The sequence below is a fragment of the Drosophila busckii genome, chromosome 3R, assembly GCF_011750605.1.
Source record: "Drosophila busckii strain San Diego stock center, stock number 13000-0081.31 chromosome 3R, ASM1175060v1, whole genome shotgun sequence".
Classification (NCBI taxonomy): Eukaryota; Metazoa; Arthropoda; class Insecta; order Diptera; family Drosophilidae; genus Drosophila; species Drosophila busckii.
In genome coordinates, this window is record NC_046607.1 from 14,445,017 (window position 1) to 14,464,287 (window position 19,271).

At 40.2% G+C, this 19,271-nt stretch overlaps 2 protein-coding genes across 2 annotated transcripts in view; one reads left to right on the forward strand and one right to left on the reverse strand.

Annotated features, from left to right (window-relative positions):
* LOC108604460 (hemicentin-2) overlaps window positions 1–19,271 on the forward strand; it is a 54,384-nt gene that overhangs the window by 19,789 nt on the left and 15,324 nt on the right. Inside the window, exon 2 of the mRNA XM_017993939.1 lies at window positions 6,076–6,971. Coding sequence (XP_017849428.1) covers window positions 6,839–6,971 — 133 coding nt within the window. The 5' untranslated portion in view covers window positions 6,076–6,838. The remainder of the gene's footprint in view (window positions 1–6,075; window positions 6,972–19,271) is intronic.
* On the reverse strand, window positions 2,197–3,421 carry LOC108604459. The gene has a single exon (XM_017993938.1). It carries the CDS (start codon window positions 3,376–3,378, stop codon window positions 2,197–2,199), a length of 1,182 nt encoding a protein of 393 aa, XP_017849427.1. The 5' UTR covers window positions 3,379–3,421.

Genomic DNA, 19,271 nt, shown 5'->3' on the forward strand with positions numbered 1-19,271 from the left:
GAGGATTTATATTGCTGTTGCATAAGAGCTTAGCTTTTATTATAAATGTATTTATTTTGGCGTCTTTATAATATATTTATTTTACTGACTTTAATTAATTATTTAAATTTTAATAGCAGACAGAAATTAAATTTGCACTGTAAAATTAATGACAACGGGCTTCACTTTATTAAAGCAAGTTTTGAGCGTTTAAAAAATAAATTGATAAACTTGGTGACTTTGGGCAATTGCCAGCCATCTGATATTGCTATTGATAGTTTGCCGAGAAAGTGGAAATGTGCACAAAGCTGCAGAAATTGCAAAAAACCAACTTTGAACTTGGTTGAGCAGCAGCAACAACAACAACTAGAGCAACAAACTGTGCCCATTCAAAGCAACTGGCCCCGAAAAAAACAACAACACACATATACTATAAACCTGTGATTTTTATGTTCGACTTTATTTTTGTAGTTTGTTAGTTGCTCTGCTTGTTGGTTGTTGTTGTTGTTGCTGTTATGGCTGGGCTGTTGGCTTGGGAGCAAACGTTGTTGGCGGGAGTTGCTATGCTCGATGTGGCAATATATTCTTTTATAGACTGGCCGCTGGTTGCTAAGGATTTTGTGTGGCCAGACCAGAGCTGACTTGTCTAAGCAAGCGAACTCCACTCTATGCACACACAGAATATATACGCCTTGCATATTTATGCTGAGCAAATAAAAAAAAAAAAAAACAAATATTTTTATGCGTGTCAAAATCGAGTAGCTTTGTTGCAAGTTTATGGCAACGTGCTTAGCGTTATGTACTACACAATTTATGCTTAGCTTAAGCTTAAAGCAGCTAGCTTAAGACTAAATAAAATGATTTGCAATAAAAGGGTTCGGCTGTCTGGCAATGCTATTTATCAAATTGATGTATTCATTGCGTAGTGCTAGCAAGACTTTCTTTAATAATTTTAGCACACACACTCACACAATGAAAGTCAGCCCAAGCCACAAAGCTTTTAAAAGCAGCACAAAAAATGCATGAAATGTTGACAGACAGCTAGACACAATGGCTGATAGAACTGATAACTGGCTGAGGGGACGGGGACAACTACATACACATATGTGCATATTTTGCCTGGACAGCAGCACGTGCCTTGGCAGGACTAAGCGGACGAGTGTAGACAAGGTTCATGTCATAGAATAAAGTTTGTGTAAAATTCCTCAGAGCGAAAGTATCTTGATGCCATATGCACGTGTGTGTGTCGCTCTCTATGTGTGTTTGTGTGTGCATATGTAGATGTGCTTTCATAGCCTGTGAAAGATACACATCTCAGAGCAGAGTAGCAGTTACAACTGCTGCTGCTGTTGTTGGGGGGTAACAAACATTAATTCAGTCGAAGGTCGAGCCTTTCTTTGCTGCTCACACACTCGGCTCGTTATGAGCCCAATGAGTGCGAGTTCGTAGGTTGGCTGCTCCACCAATAACATAAAAATTTGTTGTTGCAAATCTGCTCAGCAGCAGTTTGTGCGTGAGAGAGTGGCACAGTTTAATAGCAGCCTCCCCCCAAATTCACACACACACACACACATACTCATAGGCATCTGTGTGTACACGTAATCTGTTGTGTAATGTCTTTAGTTGTGTCAACTGCGCTGCGTGTTGTGGAGAGTCGTACTGCTGGCCAATGTTGGGCAAAAGAAAAAAAATAAAACAAAACAGATTTCTGTTGAGTGCGAAAAATGTGAGCGCTCATGCTGTGAGCTAAGCTCCCGCTGCTCCACATTGCTCTCATCTCTGTGATGTGATGTGGCTGCCTGCCTGCTCCACTGCATAGACAGCGAAGCGAAAGTTTTGAAACAACATTTAGATAAATTTCCCTTGAGAGTTTCAGCCAGAGCGTTGGGCAAGCAAGAAAATAAAATAACAACAGTTTGCTCGAATGATGTAGCACAACAGCAGCAACAACAATTACAAATTACAACAACAATTGCCCAAAATGCTTAACACTGGCAATTGCAACTACAACTGGCAACACACACAGACACACACTTGGCAACTGTAAATTGTGTTAACAGCACTCAATGTTGTTGAAGCGAAACTTAAATGAAATCAATTCTAGCAATTTGAAAACATTTCTGTTTCTCTGCTCTGCTGTTGGTTGCGTTTGATTAAAAGTTAAATGTTTGCTTTAATAAAACTCTAAGCTGCCAATTGACTCAATACAAAGCGCATTTATTTGAGCTCGAGCTGGGGAACGCCAGTAATTGGATTACCGAATATCATGCTCACCATGCCCGGCTGCTGTTGCCAAATAAGTGCGCTCTCATGCAGCTCCTGCACCCGCAGCCATTCCGAGAAGTACTCCAAGCGCGCTCTGCTCAAGCTCGTGAATTCGCTGCGCAGTGGCGTCGACTCGCTGAACTGCAGCGTCAGTGGTTCGATGGTGGGCAAACGTTTGCGTAACTGCAGCAGCTGCTGCAGCAATTGCCCCTGCCCAGCAAGCAGTTGGCAGCCATGCAGCTCCAGCGTTTGCAGCGTCACCGTGTAACGCAAATAGCACAGCGGTTGCAACAGCTGGCAGTGCTTAAAGCTCAAGCGTTGCAGGCTCAGCGGCAGCACCGATCCGTTTTTGTACTGATCCGACAGTTTGCAGTTGCTAATCAGCAGCTCGGTCAGCGCCCAGCAGCTTTGTAGCCGCAGCGACGCCAATTGCAGCGTTATTGGCAACCAGGTGCCGTCAATAATGAGACTGCGCAGCTCATGCCGCTTGGCTGCTATAATGTCGCGTATAATGGGCAGCCAGTCCGAGCCTGGCCACAGATGTTTGTGCTGCAGCGACAAATGCTGCAGCTGCTGCAATTGGCACAAGCTTAGCGCCGAGTGCAGGAGCAGCGGCAGTTGCAGCTTACGCAGCTGTCGGCAGTTGTGTATGTTCCGTATATCGAGCCTGCTGTGTAACGCTGTGTCGTTGCACAGCTGGAGCTGCTGCAGCTGCGGACAATTGTCAAAGATTTGCTCCAGCACTGCTTGCGACGTCGCTTTATGCAGCTGCAGCACAGTTAACTGCCGCAGATTTTGTGGCACTGCTTGCGGCATTACCTCAAGCATTTTGAGCTGCTGCAAATTGGGCAACAGTTCGCCCAGCAGCAGCAACTGCGCGCTTGGCGCTCTTATGTTGCACGGCAGCAGCTCACAGCAGCTCACCTGCGACAACGAAGCCACGCCTCTCTTTCTGCACGCCTCTAGCACAGCTCTTATGTGTCCAATCTCCAGTTGTATGCGCACCAAGCGCTTCTCCGCCATGTGCAGAAACCGCTCCAGCTCATTATGTGGCAGCTTCGATACAAACGGCAGAAAGTTGACCGTCTCCAGCAGCTTCAGCAGTTGTGTGAATATGTTGGCATCATCCTCCATATAACGCAGGCAAAGTCGCAAAGTGCCATAGATTTGACTGAGTGTCGGTGGCGTCGATGTTTTTGCCCCGAGCTCAATATTTGCCGCAATTGCTTTAGCTGCCACTGTAAGTTGCACAAACGATTTGAAATGTATTCGGGCTTTGTAAATTTCAAAACTTACTCTACATGCATTGTATGCAAATAGTTAGAGTTTGTTGTAAAGCAAATTGTCGCCAAGCGGTGCTGCCAACTCGCCTTGAAGCCACGATTTTTAGCTGGCAACATTAATTTGCATTTAACTCGTTACTTATACTTTGATATACATATGCACACATGTATTTGTTAAACGTTTCATATTAAATATATAGTTAATAAATTATTTTTATTAATTCAATTTAAATTAAGTATTATCTGAATGTTGAGTTGAGCGCTTAATTAAGCAATTGCAAAATTTTTTAAATGCTTGCCTCCTTGATTCGTTTTGCTTTGTTAAGTTAAATTTAGCTGAGTTAAAGCTCTTCACTATTGCAACAACAATTTATCAACATTAAATGCTTAACATTTGCCATTGTATTTAACTAAATACAAAACTTGTATGTTTATGTGTAAAGTTTTAACTTTTGTCACTTGCTACTCTCAAGTACTCAACTGCTGCTTAATTTGGTTACTCAACTGTGTACTTGGTGGCTTAGTCATTAAGCTATTAAGAGGGTTTACTAAAAACTGCTGCTGGGTTTGTTTAGCTTTTAGTTTGCTAGCAACACGTGCGAAAAATTTAGATAAAAGGAAACACTAACGCAAACCAAATTGACGTAATATTTGTGGCATATTTTGTTGCAAAAAGTTTTGAGCCCCACACACACACACGCACACACACATACATACTAACTCAAATTTCATTTGGGGCTGTGCTAAAATGGGAAGTCATTAATATTTAGATGTGGTCGACGAGCCAGAAAGCAAGAAAAATTCGTATGAAAAGTGAATGGGTTTTGACTTTGTTCAGACAGCTCAATGTGGCCGACCAGCAAATAATATTTAATTAAAGAATTGTTTAGACAAACTTTTTAATTACATATGCTTTTAACCCTCTTAATATGTGTCTGTATGAGTCTTGACGGGTGCAAGTAAATATATATATGTGTGTGTTGGTTATTAAGCGACCCGTATAAATCTTCAGATGTGGCAGTCAGATTCAAATTTTCGTAAAAAATGCACGCTTGACTGCTCCCTCATGCACACACTACAGACTCCTCCCAACCTTTGGCACGGCTATCTATCTACCCAGCAAAATGCATGGCGCCTACAGACATCACTGCGCCGCACAGTGGCTCAAATGATCAAATTTGCTGGCATAATCGTTTTTGTATGTCATGAGCTTAAGAGAAGCCCAAGACGCTTTCATAAAAAATATTTCTGCTTCATTAGCTTCAATTTTAATTTAATTTGTCAATGTATTATATTGATATATTGCATTTTTTGTTTTTATAAAAATCAGACAACGTTGCGTCAGATAATTTACAAATGAAGTCGAATATTATTTCCAACTTTGGCATTCCATTTGGGTTACCCACTGTGCGTCGCTGCTCGTTTTCGCAAGCTGGCTGACAAGCCAGAGGACGCACAGTGGCCGTCAGCTGCATAAATTTTAAGCGACAGCAACATTAAAGTCAACATTTTGCCAGTGGCCTACATTCGCAGCAGGCGGCCAAAAGTGGAAAGTGGAAAGTGGAACTGCTACTCTTACTTATACCCACCACTTCTAATGTCACTGACTGTGCACTAAAGAAAAAAGCGCATTAAGTTTAAAAGAAAAATTGAGCGGCATATATTTACGAGCTCAGTATTTCGCTCAGTGTAGTGGGATTGGGTTTTGGAAGCATTTACTGCCGCCGCTTTTCACTTTCGGTGACATTTTGCTGCGTTGCATCCACACACATGGAGCAGGGCCACTCGTGGCCTGGTTATGTGCGTGGATTTTTGCAGCTGAGTTGCCAGTAACGTGTGGAAAATTATGAAGTTGAATTTTTGCTTTATGCGAGATTGCGGGGGCAACTCAAGTAGACTCAAAAAGGCAAAGCGAAAAGAATTTAAATGCAAATATATCGTAAAATGATAAATTGATAAACTTAAAGTGATTGCTGTTGGGGGCGATAAGCTCACGCCATTTGATTAATATTCAATTTTAATTAACATTTCGACTTCTGTGCAAGTGCAACCAACTCAATGCAAGTCGAGCTAATATTGGCCGAAGCAATGGCAGGTTAATTAGTTGGCAAACGCAAACATTCATTGCATTGAATACTAATTGCAATGCCCTGTTCGCTGCCCTTTGGTTACTTACCGACCGACCGACCGATACCCCTTGCTTAGTGGCGTTGCAGCTGCTGCTGCTGCTGCATGCATCAGCATTGCCGATTTGGCACCTAAAACCACAAATGGTGTAACTTGAGATAATTAATTGAGCGCAAAACTAAACATGAAAGCAAAGCCCCCAGACGCTGGCAAAAGCAATTATCTACAATAACAATGAGCAACACACACATGCAGGACCACGACCAAACACTAGCTCTTTCACAGGATATATATGTATGTGTAAGCTCGCAACTACTTATAGAAGTAAAGTAAATCACTTGGCATTTAGCAGTCTGTAAATGAATCGATTCCTCTATAGACGCAACATTAAAAATCCTGATTGCCTTTTGTTTCATTCCAGATAAATACCAAGGCACATACTACAACCCGAAAATTCGACAAACCGACAGATGTTGTTTTTAGCTGCCAACTGGCAGAGCAGCCCCCAGGATAAACAACTCAAAGCCCAATAACTGATAGCAAAGGATACGGCAAGTGAGCAAGAGGTGCAGCAGCAGTCAACAAGGATGGCAAACAGCCAAAGGTTATTTATAACCCGGCAATGAGAAAACTCATAAAAATACAAAAGACGAGCCAAATAAACAAAATGCATCATTAAATCACAAATGAACAAACTAAACACAAACAACAAACTGTGCTAAATAAATAAACAGCCATAAATATTTTTTTGCATGGACATGCACAAACTTCTAAACGATCTTCGTGGTGCTGCTGCAAGTGTGAAAAGTTTGTGCGCTAAATTTGTCCATAAAACATTCAACCGTCCCGCAAATATCGACGATTTATGCTACCAACGTTGATTTATAGTAAACTTTTGATTTTTTTGCGTTTTTGACAAACGCTAAAGTGAAAGTGAATTTGTCAATGCTGCAGAAATAGTTGCCCAGGACTTATCCTATTCACACTTAGTTGTGTTGGCTCAGCAAAAGTTCGCAAAAAAGATTTAAGCGCGTTGTTAAATGCGTTTACATATCGCCCGTGTGGTAATTGCTGCGTTGCATTGTCACTGCCTTTGCTACTACATATAAGAAGTGAAAGTGTCGAGACTCGCATTATTTCTGCGTAGGTGAACATTTATCGCGCTCTTCTGGCTGGAGCGCGGCATGGGATTGTACTTGCAAAAAAATCGATCCAAAATGCGAATTGCCAGCGCCAGAATTGGCGCAATGCCCACGCCCAGCATCTGCCCACATCTGGCACAGTTACTTATCGGTGGCATTCTCTACATGACAATTGGTAAGTGCATATTATATTCCTGCATTCGTAGTGCTTAAAGTATTGACAAATAGAATTGGAAAAGCATTAGAAAGAAGTCAGCCACAATTGCGCTCTAAATGAAATTATATTTTGTTTAAATACTCAATGTCGTAAATGTTACACTGCAGAGTGGACAGAGTTATTTAGTTACTTATTAATTGAATGAAGGATAGAATGAAATTCAGATTTTTAAATTGTATTAATAATTATTATAATTAGACCCGACCGTGCATATAAAACATTCAACAGACATTAAGAATTTTAAATATGTATATTCGTTATAATTATACCCAGAACGCTCATATAAAGCAACACCTTAAAAGGCAGCTAGATTTTAAATAATTATGAATAATATTATTTTACCCAGTTCACCCATGTATAGCAACACTGCGAATACGCAATATTCAAGAGAAACGTTTTAAAAGTAATTTCAACTTTTAATAATTATGAATAATTATAAGCTGCTTTACGCTGTATATCTGGGCAACTGACTGGTTTCTGGATTGCGTTAAGAGCAACAAATTATTTCGAAATATGTATAAAGTTAATTGGATGCGCAGCTATTTAAATGTTGCAATTATCTGCCATGTTCCAACTACTTATTAAATTAAAGAGTTAAGAGTCAGTTATACTTTATCTGATATAATAGAGTAAAGAGTGAATTCAAGCGATTTTAATCAGCGCATAAATGCATTTTTTTTTTTTTATAATAGTAAGTATATGAAGCTATTAGTCGTCGACAGCATCATTCTCAAATTACCTCTCACTCAACACACAAAAAAATGTAGTCGAGCATAAAGAATAAATAAGTGCAAAAGGCAACATGCAAACATAATTCATGAGCTCTGGAAAATGTTGAATTGTAAATGATCTCGGGCAGCAGCAAAGCAAAAAAAAAAAAAAGTAAAATGTAAGCGAAACTTAAAGCCAACACAAATGAGCACAGAAATATGCGAGCGAGCGGGAAACAGAAATGGAAAGTAGCAGGCGCAATGCAATGAAGCGAAGTTGGCCAAACATTTTGTGTAGTCGAATTAAATTTCAAGCGTACTTAACTTTAAGCTTATGAAAATATTAAATCAATTGGGCAACTATAATTTAAAGCTGATATGGCAGCAATATAAAATAAGTACTAGTTACTCAATCATGTTAACAAGCCATTGCACATTGCACAACAGATATGACGCCCTCTCTGTTATAACTCACTCAGTTCATCAGTCAGCACATAGTATAGCTCTATATTATTTATGAAGTAACGTATTATGTCTATGTGCAGGTCTCTGCTATTTTTAAACAGTATTGATTTTGGCTTTGTACAAATTTTTTGCTGCAGAATTTTTGCGACTTCGGGCTTTGCTCTAAGTTTACAGCGCCACCCCCTTCGTGACTTTTGAGACTGAGGCTGAGGCTAGAGCGCGCTGTAGGGGCTCTGGTGTAAGATTGATTTATTTGCCATTTCGTAGAACTGCTGTACTTTCGTATTTGCTTTTTTTTTTTTTAAAACATTATTCATAACTTTTTCATGCGCTGCGGCTTTGTTGTAATTTATTTCGCAGCAACCCGAAATAAATTGACCGAAATTTGTTAGCATTTAAAAATGATTTGCATTTGGCTGGCAACTTTTTTTGTTGTATGTGTTTTGGCTTTGAATTGAACTGTAATGCAGCTAATGTTCTTTGTCGAGAGCATCTAATTCAAAGCCTCGGACATTTGGGTCACTTAAGGGCTCTTAAAGCGACTGAGCATAGAATATAACGTATACGCAGCGTATAGAGCAACGGAGTGGAGTTTCCGCAGCGCGTTCGCACATATAAATTATAGCAATAAAAATGAAATCAACAAAGTTACGCTTTGGTTTTTGCTTCCTCTTTTTTTTTATTTATATTTATTTTTATTTTGTTTTTGTTGCGACTGCTGCTGCTGCGTCTTATTTACAAATATGTTTCATTGCCTTTTTTTTTTTTGTTGTGTGTTTGTGGAGTAAAACTTTTCACTTTCCTTTTTATTCTTTTTGTTGGCTGGCGACATTATTTTTGCTGCTTTAATTTCCGTCTGCCTGGTTTTATTGCAGTTTTCAGCTGTCGCTGTAGCGCGTCGCTCTCTCTCATCCACTTTCAGTGCGAAGTAAATATATAAAAAAATGCGCTTCCAGTTCCGTCTGCCATTTCCAAAAAAGTGTGTTTATATAGTATATTTTTATATACTATGTATATATAGTTACAATACATATTGCTCATGAAGCAGAGCAAGAACTTTCCGCTGTTGCTTTTTGCCTTTTGCTACTTTGGCTTTGCTTTGTGCTTTTGGCTTATCCGCCGCGTTCGCGAATTTTCCCACGGCTCCCAAAGAACAAAACAATGAAATGAAAAATTACAACCAACACTTACCGCGCCACGCCCCTTGGCTGCGCTCTGTACTCTGTCTGTGTAAATGTGTTTTTACCATCAATTTTTATTGCAAGCAGAGTGTATCAATAAATTTTACACCAAAGTGCGGATTTAAGAGCTGCAGTCGCAACACCTAGAGACAATCTAGAATGCCCACCAGGGGGGCGGCCACTGTTAGCAGCTTATTGAGCCATTGACTTGGGTTATGACAAGCAACAAACCAATTTAAATGCGCTGTTTGAGTTGTTGATAAAAAAAGTAGTTGCGTATACGTAATAAATTGCAAGCATAAGTTTGCTGTTAATAATGAAAGTGAGAGCCGACGTTTAATCACAGACTTTGCTTTGACAATTTGAGATAAGATGAAACAATATAAAATCAATATGCTTTATGTAAAAATTAATGAAGCTGCCACTCTGTAACACCCAACATAGTTACAGACCACATACACACACCAGCGGCGTAGTTCGTTCGTTCGGTGTGTGGTGCGAAATGTGTCGACAGCTGCTTTTATTCACCTGTCAGACACAGAAGCCGCTAAACTGTTGATAAACTGCAGACCGAAGCGGCAACAGCGTGTCATACGTGTGATGTGGCCAAGCAGCAGCAGCAGCAGCAGCTCGAGTATCAGCAGCTATCCATTAGTAAACGGCCACTAGCAACGGGTAGCAAGCGAAACGCAGGCTGAGGGGGTTGTGTCCATCAATGCTCAGCGGTAGACAGCTACAAAACTGTGGGGGCGAAGCGTTGTGACAGCACAGGCAATAAAAATCCTTCGCAATCATTTATCAATAAGTTGCAGAGCAAGGCGGACAACCGAACGCCCCCGGCGACAGCACCCCAAGGACTTGAACCGGCGTTAACGATTGCCTGCGAGACTAAAAACAAAAAAGTTAGGGAAATATCAAATAATCATGTACAAGTGCTAAGGGAAATACTTATCTATGTATACGTCAAGTGCTCCAAGCTGGTCTAAAAACAAAATAGAAGCTGCTCTTATCGTACAGTCTGGCAGTGTCACTTGGATCATGTCAGACGGCATAAATGTCACAAAGTTCGAGCGATTATAAATGACTAGCATTGACAGTAGGTGGACAGTTAAACAAGAAAAGACGTAGAGCAGCTGCTGATTAGCAAAAGTATTGAATGGATTTTTCATAAAGCGCTGTGCTCACTTTTAAAGTTTCGCTGCGCCAAATTCTGCAACAGGCAAGAAAAATGAATAAATAAATAAGGCCAGAGATTTTTAATTAATTTTTATCTGCACTGATGCCGTTTGGCCTTTGCCGTTTGTCGGCTTTTTAGCATAGAGTGAACTGAAAATGTAATTCAATTTTGGCCAGCAGCGTTGGGTGGGTGCGGTGGGGTGGCAGCCACTGTAGCTGACAGTTCAATTCCGAACAAGTGTCTCTGAGAGTTATTTGCTGTCGCCTACTTTTGTTTACAACCGACTACTGGGAGTGGCGAGCGTCTTTTGCAAGGCAAATGAGTGCCAAGTAGCAACGCCCAGTTGCAGTCATATTACCATACTGATTTCCATTTTCAAGCGCACGCTCCCCTGCCCCAAATCCATTTTCGTTTTGTTGGACAACAACATCTGCATCCGTCCATGCAGAGAGCGAGAGCCCAAAGCTCTCAAACAATATCTGATAAGCTGCGTCATACATTTGCATACTTCCGGCAATTTGTTTTTTGTGCGAGTACCAAACGAATCGAGACAAATGCAATAAGCGTGCAAAAAATCAACCAAACCAAACTACACAACGACATGAAAGATAAAAACCGAGCGCACAGGACATGGATAGAGCTGAGCTGAGCCGAGCCGGAGCAGCGCATTGTGCATTCAAATTACACAGCCGCCGCATTGTTGTTGCTACTCCTTCCGCTCAGCCTGCCAGCCTCCCAGGCTGCCTGCCAGCTGCGATCTCGCTCGCCCAACCAAGCATTGCATCTCGTCCAGAGATTTCTCTCGTGCACGCGTTGTTTATTTACGTTGTTTGCCATTTGTTGTATGTGTGCAATGTCTCTCTAGTGCGCTTCCTTTGTCTACAGCCGCGCGCTCAGCTTTCAAAAACTATTGTTGCCCATAAATTGGGCGACGACGACACGACAGAGCAGAGCAACAAAATAAAATTATAATATTGATAACAACAAGTTACAGCATTTGTTTAACAGCAGCACTTAATATCAAGCGTAGTACTAAAGCTCCCCAAAGACAAACTACTCATAGTTAAAGTTTCTAAATCAACTTGTATTGTGTGGCAAATAAATCTATTTGAAGCAAGTGCAGCACTTCACTGTTGCTGGCTATAAAATTAATCGACTGACAAATTGCAATTGCAAATACAAAAGCAAGCAGTAATTGTTGCTGTTTTCTTAAGAAGAAGCAAGCAAGTGAATGAATGAATGAATGAATTTGGTAGCTCTGTCAGTCTTAGCTGCTTTACTTTTCATTTGAAGGTAAATAAATACAGATAACTTTGCTGTAAAGTGTAAACCTAATTGATTCTGTACATTTCTTTTGTTTATACTAAATTAGCTACCAATAATTACGAGTCTATTTCTAATAAACCAAAAAAAATCATGATATTCAGGTGTGTTACATATTGGGAAAACATAAATATTGATTCATTAGAAACTAAAACAAACGTTGTTTGTCTTTTTAGTCAAAACATTGGTTTATTATTTATTTATTTTTTTTTATAGCCAACGCAAGCAAAAATATTGCAAATTGAAACGGCAAATACAAATACGTGCAAATGAAAGGCTTTAATAAAAAGCGACGTTTCCATTACGGCGATTAAATCGCTGAGGCCAAGCTCTGGCTCGCCCCAACATAACCTATATACACACACACACACACACCGACGTTTGCATGGGATAAAACAGATTGAATAGGTAGTTAGAAAGCAATAGCTATTGCTATTGCATGCATGTATATTGGTTAGTAGTCCTTTCAAATCAGCGACGCAAACTGTGCGCATGAAAATAGAATTGAGCTTTTGTCGTTATTTCAATTGTTATTGTTTATATAGACGGTGGGACTGCTGGGTGGGTGGCTGGCTGGGTTGTAATAACAATAAAAACAATTTTTTTTGCTTTGATACATATTTTTATGTGCGCATAATATTAGGCTTGGCATAATTATCAGTCTTTATGTTGGACAATAAAAGGACGCAGCGTATTCAAAGATAAACCAAACGCGACATGTTTGCGGCTTACCAGCCGTATGCGCAATATGCAACGGAATTGTCTCAAACCCAATTTCCTTTTTTTTTATTTTTTGGGCAAAGGATGCGCCGTTAGACAATGTGAAATTTATACACGTGCGCACACACACACACACACACACACACTGATAAAATTAGCAATTCCAAACCATTTGGGTGCGCTATATTAGCAGCAGATATATTCATGTTGATTGCCAGTCCGCACAGTCAGGACAGTCAGTTGTGCCCCCAAAAAAGGGAGCAGCAGCATCGAAACGTTTGACTGCAGCTTTGGCTGGCTGAACGCCTGCGGTTTTGACTCCAAGGGCTGCCCCGTTATTGTCGTTGTCGTTGGCATTGGCACTCCCAGTTGGGTGTTGGCTGCTGTCACCGCAGCAGCAGCAGCAGCAGCAGCAGTGCGGCCTGGGCGCGTGTCGAAGCATCTCAGTTGGAAAATGGGTGACAATTCATGATGGGAGCAATGCGCGTAATTTGCATACATGGTCGGCCAGTTGGCACTCCTGCCATTCATAGCTCCATTTGGGGGCGGTTGCTCGTTTTTCGCCTTGCCACAAAACTCTCTAGCTGCACACACACACACACAGTTGCATATTATGCAAAATTTTCGTTGTCAGTGCATTTAAGCATCAGTTAGAAGCTTAACAAAAAAAAAAAAAAAACAGTGAACTATGAAATAGAAAACTATCGTGCGCATTTTGAATGCAAATTCAAATGGCATGTGGCAAAGCGTTGACAAAGTCAAGCATCAAAATGTGGTTGCCACTGCTAGATTAAAAGCCAAATTAGTTTTCTTTTAATCAGCTAATACAGCAATTGCACATGCACAGGTCTTTGGCTGCATTCTTGGCAAGCTTGAATATTCGAATTTATTGTGTGTGTGCGAAATTCGACTCAAATTCCTGCAATGGAATTGTCAAGAGTAGCCAGCCAGCCACAAATGCTTTCAGACTTGCTGATATTCTAATGGGGCCTGCATTTCAACATAGTGCCACTCTGCCAGCACTTCAGACTGCATACGGTCTTATTTTATTGAAGAGGCAAACAACAATATAAAATGCGACGACTAAACTTGCTGGCAAACAAACACACAACGACGACGACGACGACGACAGCAACAGCAGCAGCCACCAGCTCAGTTGGAGCCAAAGGCGCCATCGAGCTGTGTAGGTAAATGTAATGACAACCCGCGGCGCTTTACTTGCTCTGCTCTGTTCTACTTTCCAAAGATCGACTCAACAAAAGGCGCAAACCATAAAGAGCAGCAGGAAAGTAACCTTAACAAGCTGCGGCTGCTGTTCTTGCTGCTGCTGCTGCTGCTGTTGCTGCATTCGATTCAAGAGTGCAGGAAGCGCTTTATGAGTTTTGGGGCAACTGCTGCGGCTGCTGGCATTTTGTACGACAGTGCCGAAATTTGAAAAGCGTAATGCTTCCGCCGTATTCGAGTACATACATTTTTTATACTTTATTGTGCTCTCGCTTAAGTATAGCTGCGCCCTCAGTTTCAACTCTTGACTGCAGCCCAAAGACTCTAACTGCTCATAATTTATGCTAACGGCAATTTAAACTTTAGTTGTTGTTTATTAAATTTACACACAATTTACACATAACACGTTAAGCATGGCACAGTGGTTTAGATTGCTACAGCAGCTTGCAAATTATTATAGTTAAGTTTAATCAATTTCAAATTCTTCACACTTCACACTATTTTCTATAGATAAGCAAGTAAATAAAATTCAAAAATAATCTCTTTGATTAGTTTTTGAGATACTTATATTACATAATAATAATAAATACTACTGTTTACTATACTTATAAGCAAGCTAATAATCTAGTTTAATCAAATGATGTTCTCGTTGCTTTAGTTAGAAAATTGCGTGCCTTTCTTTTTATTTATTTATTTTAAAAAATTCCACATTATTATATATTCTAATTTTCCATAAATAATTGAGCAGAATCGAATAATTGAAGTTTATCAATTCTGTTTTAAACTAAAAAACAATTTAATTAGTACTGATGGCTTCAATACAATTTAAAACTGTTTTCATTGCAATCTTGTCATTGTTTGTTATTGGCAATCGACTAAAGGCGCCTGCTGGCCAAAAACTGACCCAAATTTATAGCTGCTAGTCGCATTGGCATTAGGTTCAGCTCTGGTGTCTGTCTAGTGGCCTGCTTTTAGTTTGTTTGCCCGCTGGCTTAACAGCCAACGCCCACCCAGCAGCAGCAGCAGCGTCTCGTTTAGTGCCATCAAACAGTTGCCTGCCTATGCTGGCTGTTGGCAATACAAACTGCGTCCGTTTGTGCATCTGTGTGTGTGTTTGGTTTGAGCCATGTGACACATGCATTTGTACAATCTGAGTGACTCACCATCAGCGTCAGCTTCATCGCCGACGCCGTCGCCGTCAAACGTTGCTGCCTGCAGTTGAGTTAAGTGTTTTATATTTTCGTTTAGCAGCTGAAAGTTGCATCCTTGCTTGGGCTACATGCACGGCAACGGGCACTAACTGCTGCCGGCGTTGGCGCTGGCGTCTGCTTGTTTTTATGCAAAAGTTAAAAGTCTGTTTTGTGTTGCACACACACACACACACACGCAGCGCAACAAACAAGAGGACTAAAGGCACACGTAAGCATCAGTCTGGCCATTTTGGGGTAAGCTATATGACGCTTTTATTTTGTCGTCGTCGTCGTAGTCGTCGTTGTTGGCTTAAAGCGCTTTCAGCTGAGGTTCAAGAGTTTTATTGGCAAATTGCACAGATTGAGGTAAAGTGATATTTATGTTGACGTAGCCAGGGCTGCAAAAACTATAACAATAAAGCTATTGAACCATGGCTTCGAATCGTAAAACTTTAACAGCAAACTAAAGTCTTTAAGCATTGCCTGATAGTCCGAATTTAAACACAAGTTTAAGTTTGCGCATTAATTTAAGCACAACAAGTGCAACTGCTGCATAACTATCCTGCAGGATACTTCATGGCATGCCATATATTTCGAGTTATTTACCGAGCAGCGCGAGTTGCTGCGGGTCTGCTGCCGCTGCTGCTGCTGCTTAAAATATGCGCTGCGCATAATTGACATAAAAAATAAGTAGCGAGCAAGCAAAAATATATAAAACAATTGCGTTTATTATTATTATTTTTTGCACCAGTACGTGTTTAGAGCACGTTACAATATTTCACATGCATTTCTCGCACGTCAGTTCTTTTCACTTCGTCGTCCTGCTGCAGGCACATGCACAACCGCGTTGCTAGTGCCATCATTAGATGGCATAAAAAATAGAAAACGCTGTTGGCAAATGAAATTTTACCTGCTATCAACAAATTGCGCTACTTTGCAGGTTAACTGCAGCGGAACAGACAAGGCGAGACTAGAGGGGGAGGGCCAACAACAATACAGAGCAACAAGCAACACCACAACAACAACGGCATGACTGGCAACATAGCTTTATAGTGCGTGTGTGTGTCTGTGTGTGTGTGTGTGTGTTTGGTTGAGTGCAGTTGATTGCTGACTGTTGGGAGGAGCTGTTAAAAGCTTGGAGTTTACGACGTGTCGGAATTTTTATGCGTTTTAAAGTCTTTGTAGCGCAGCCAGCGATGTTGTCGCTGAGCGCTGTCAGGCGTGTGTGTGTGGGTCAGAATGAGGATGCTGTGTGCATTGCCCGTAAAACTGTATTAAGCATACACAAAACTAAGTTATGCCATGTTGTGCTGAGTTACGAGCAAAGCCAGTTGGACTACGTGTGAATATCATAGCATACATCTAAGCGCAAGCTGCGAACGACTTTCAGCTACGCTTTGTTTACAGCATTTATAGCGATTCCAGCGCTTGCCAATATGCTCTGCTGTTAGTGCCAGAGCACTGGGTATAATCAACAGCATCTCGAGGGCAGACGTTGTATGCTGTTCAGCGGTCGGACACGTAATCATATAAAGCGTGGGGGGCGGGGTGCTGCTGGCAAGAGAGACGGCATGAATGACACGTTGCGGAAGTTGTGGCTTAGTTAAAACGTGTGTGAAAAGACGCCTAGCCGACAGTTTATGCTGCGAGCAATGTGTGTGTGTGTTAGCTTAGCTCGAAAATACGCCAACTTGTGTGCTCAAAAGGCAAAAAACATAAAAAATACTATACAACACACAGACACACACATAGAAATACACACACGTGTACATAATTCTCACATCATGACTGCTATATACGTAGGTGCGTGCTTTTATGTCCCCATTACCACATCATAAAATCCTTTTTGTGTTCAACTAATGATGGATGAATGGTAACTCAAATAAAGCACCCACACCCACTGTCACCCACTGCCCACCCACACTCGCACGTATGTTCACATCAGCGTTGATAGTTAGTGTTATTATATCTATATCACAACATACTGTGTGTGTGTTCCCACCTCCAGTTAATATCCATTACGAAATTAGTAACTGCTAAGCTCATACGCTAAATATGAGCAACAAAAAAATCACATTTACTAAATGCATTATACATATTTGTAATTTTGCAGATTGTTAATTTTCGTGTGCATATTACGTTGAAATTAAAAACTTGTTGTTTCGTTTGCGCAAATTGAAAACAAATGCTACCCAGCGCACCATTTGCAAAACAGTTTTGCGGTAAAGCCGCCAAATTAGTTGGTTGTACCTTTAGCTATGCTAATGTGTGTGTGTGTGTGTTTTGTTCACGCATAATGCAGTCAACCATTTTAATCCTATCAACAATAGCGTTATAGTTACTTTTTTTCTGTGGAACTTTTAATTAACTAATTGTTGCAAACTGTTCCACATGTTTGAGGTTACTTTTCGCACAGAAATTTTCGCCACAAGGCCAATAGTATATAAGTGTGCCTTGAACTGCAATGTTTACTTCTTTTTTAAATGGACGTGAGCAAAGTGAAATAAATATGAACTTTAGTTCAACAGTAAGAATCTCTCCTTACTGCAGTTTTTGTTAAGTTGCATCTATTGTGATCTTAGTGCTTCAGAAACAATTTTCAATTTTCTTAGGAATGCAATTGATTGCTTTGAATGCAGACTGATTATAGAAGGAACACACTAGTTCTATTTCCACGAATACTGCTGATACTGTAATCCATACTTAAGCTTAAAGTCTGCTTTCCAAGAAGCTATTGGGTCGTCAGCTTAGCAGCTTAGAACATCTGGCGTTATCCTTGTTCAGCAATGTTCAATGTTTGTTTGCATATTTGAGCATTTACACTCGCATTTTATGTTTTTATCTTGTTAGGCAGCAAAACCGCTTTGCAGAGCGATAAATGCCAACTAGCCACATAAAAGGTTTTCTGTCCATCTGTTTGCATTTGCGGTTGAAGCTGACAATTTCAGCTGCCAAGCGATAAACACATAATTGGCTGCATAATTAATAACTAAATAGCATAATAAAATAAATGCAAACAAAAGCACACGCATGGACATATAAAAATTGCGTACAGACCACAGCATATTAGGGTCTATTTGAGCGCAATCTAATGGCTGTCACATTGTTTGTTTGTTGCCTGCCTGCCTATCGAACATGACACTCAATGCAGATATTTTTATGCTTCATTTTCATTCGTTGCATTCGCAATGAGCCGAAACCCAAACTGATTTAACATAACATAAATCCAATGCAAAATGATTATTCCAAGCTTAATTAAAATTGATGTCAAGGCAAAATATAAAACATGTTGCAACACAAATTTTTGTTTAACATGACCTTGTAACAAAAATTAATTAATTAAGTTGTTGTAATTTATGACAGAAAGTTAGACAAGGCATAACACTGAAATTGCTTATTTTATTTTAATATAGTAATACTTTGATTGAATATACTCAGCTTTGAATAAGAATATTGCCAAGTATACAGTTTGTCACTTAAATTCAGCGATAGCTTAAAATTCATTAAACGTATTGGTATTGAAAGTGTACGATACGCTGTCATTTCTAACAATTCATGTCGAGCTCTTGGTAAATAGAATACATCAGTATGCATATGCAGATTATTGTGTAAACTGTATCCTTGGCCGGATAAATTGAACGCTGGCAAATTGGATTTTACATGTTTACATGTTGTTTTCGTGGAAATGGATTCAGGGTTAGTAGATTTTTTTAAACTTTGCTAACGGCATTGTTATATATTTTTTATACTTGCAAATTGAAGATAAAGCTTTAAGCCTTTATTGATTGCTAACGGCTCAAATAACTTGCCAATGGGTGCGCTTAAGCAAAGGTTAAGCCATAAAAGCGAATAGCAAATAGAAAACTTTGTATAATTTCACTTAGTGCAAAAATTCTGCGAATTAATAGCAAAAAAATGATGTGGTCGCTTACGTAATTGCTTTTCAGTTAAATGACAAGCATCAATGGCACATATAAGGGTTAAGAGACACTCCCAACACACACACACGCACACACGCATACATGTAAATTAATAGCATAAAGCGAGTGCGTTGCATACAAAGCGAGTCGCATAATTGTTGCCTTCCGGCCTTTTGAAAACTCATTTCCTGTTCAGCTGCCGCAGCTACTCGAGATACTCGACGCGCTGCTGTGCGACTGTGTGCGTGTGTGTGTGTGGCAATATATGCCAATTTGCGCAGAGTCAATATGTCTGTGTGTGCGTGTGTGTTTTTCTAACATTAATTAACCCTAATTAACTTGGCTGAG

Bases quoted from the DNA above. Each gene is read 5' to 3' on its own strand.
- LOC108604459 (XM_017993938.1), bottom strand. From the start codon at position 3,378: ATGGAGGATGATGCCAACATATTCACACAACTGCTGAAGCTGCTGGAG.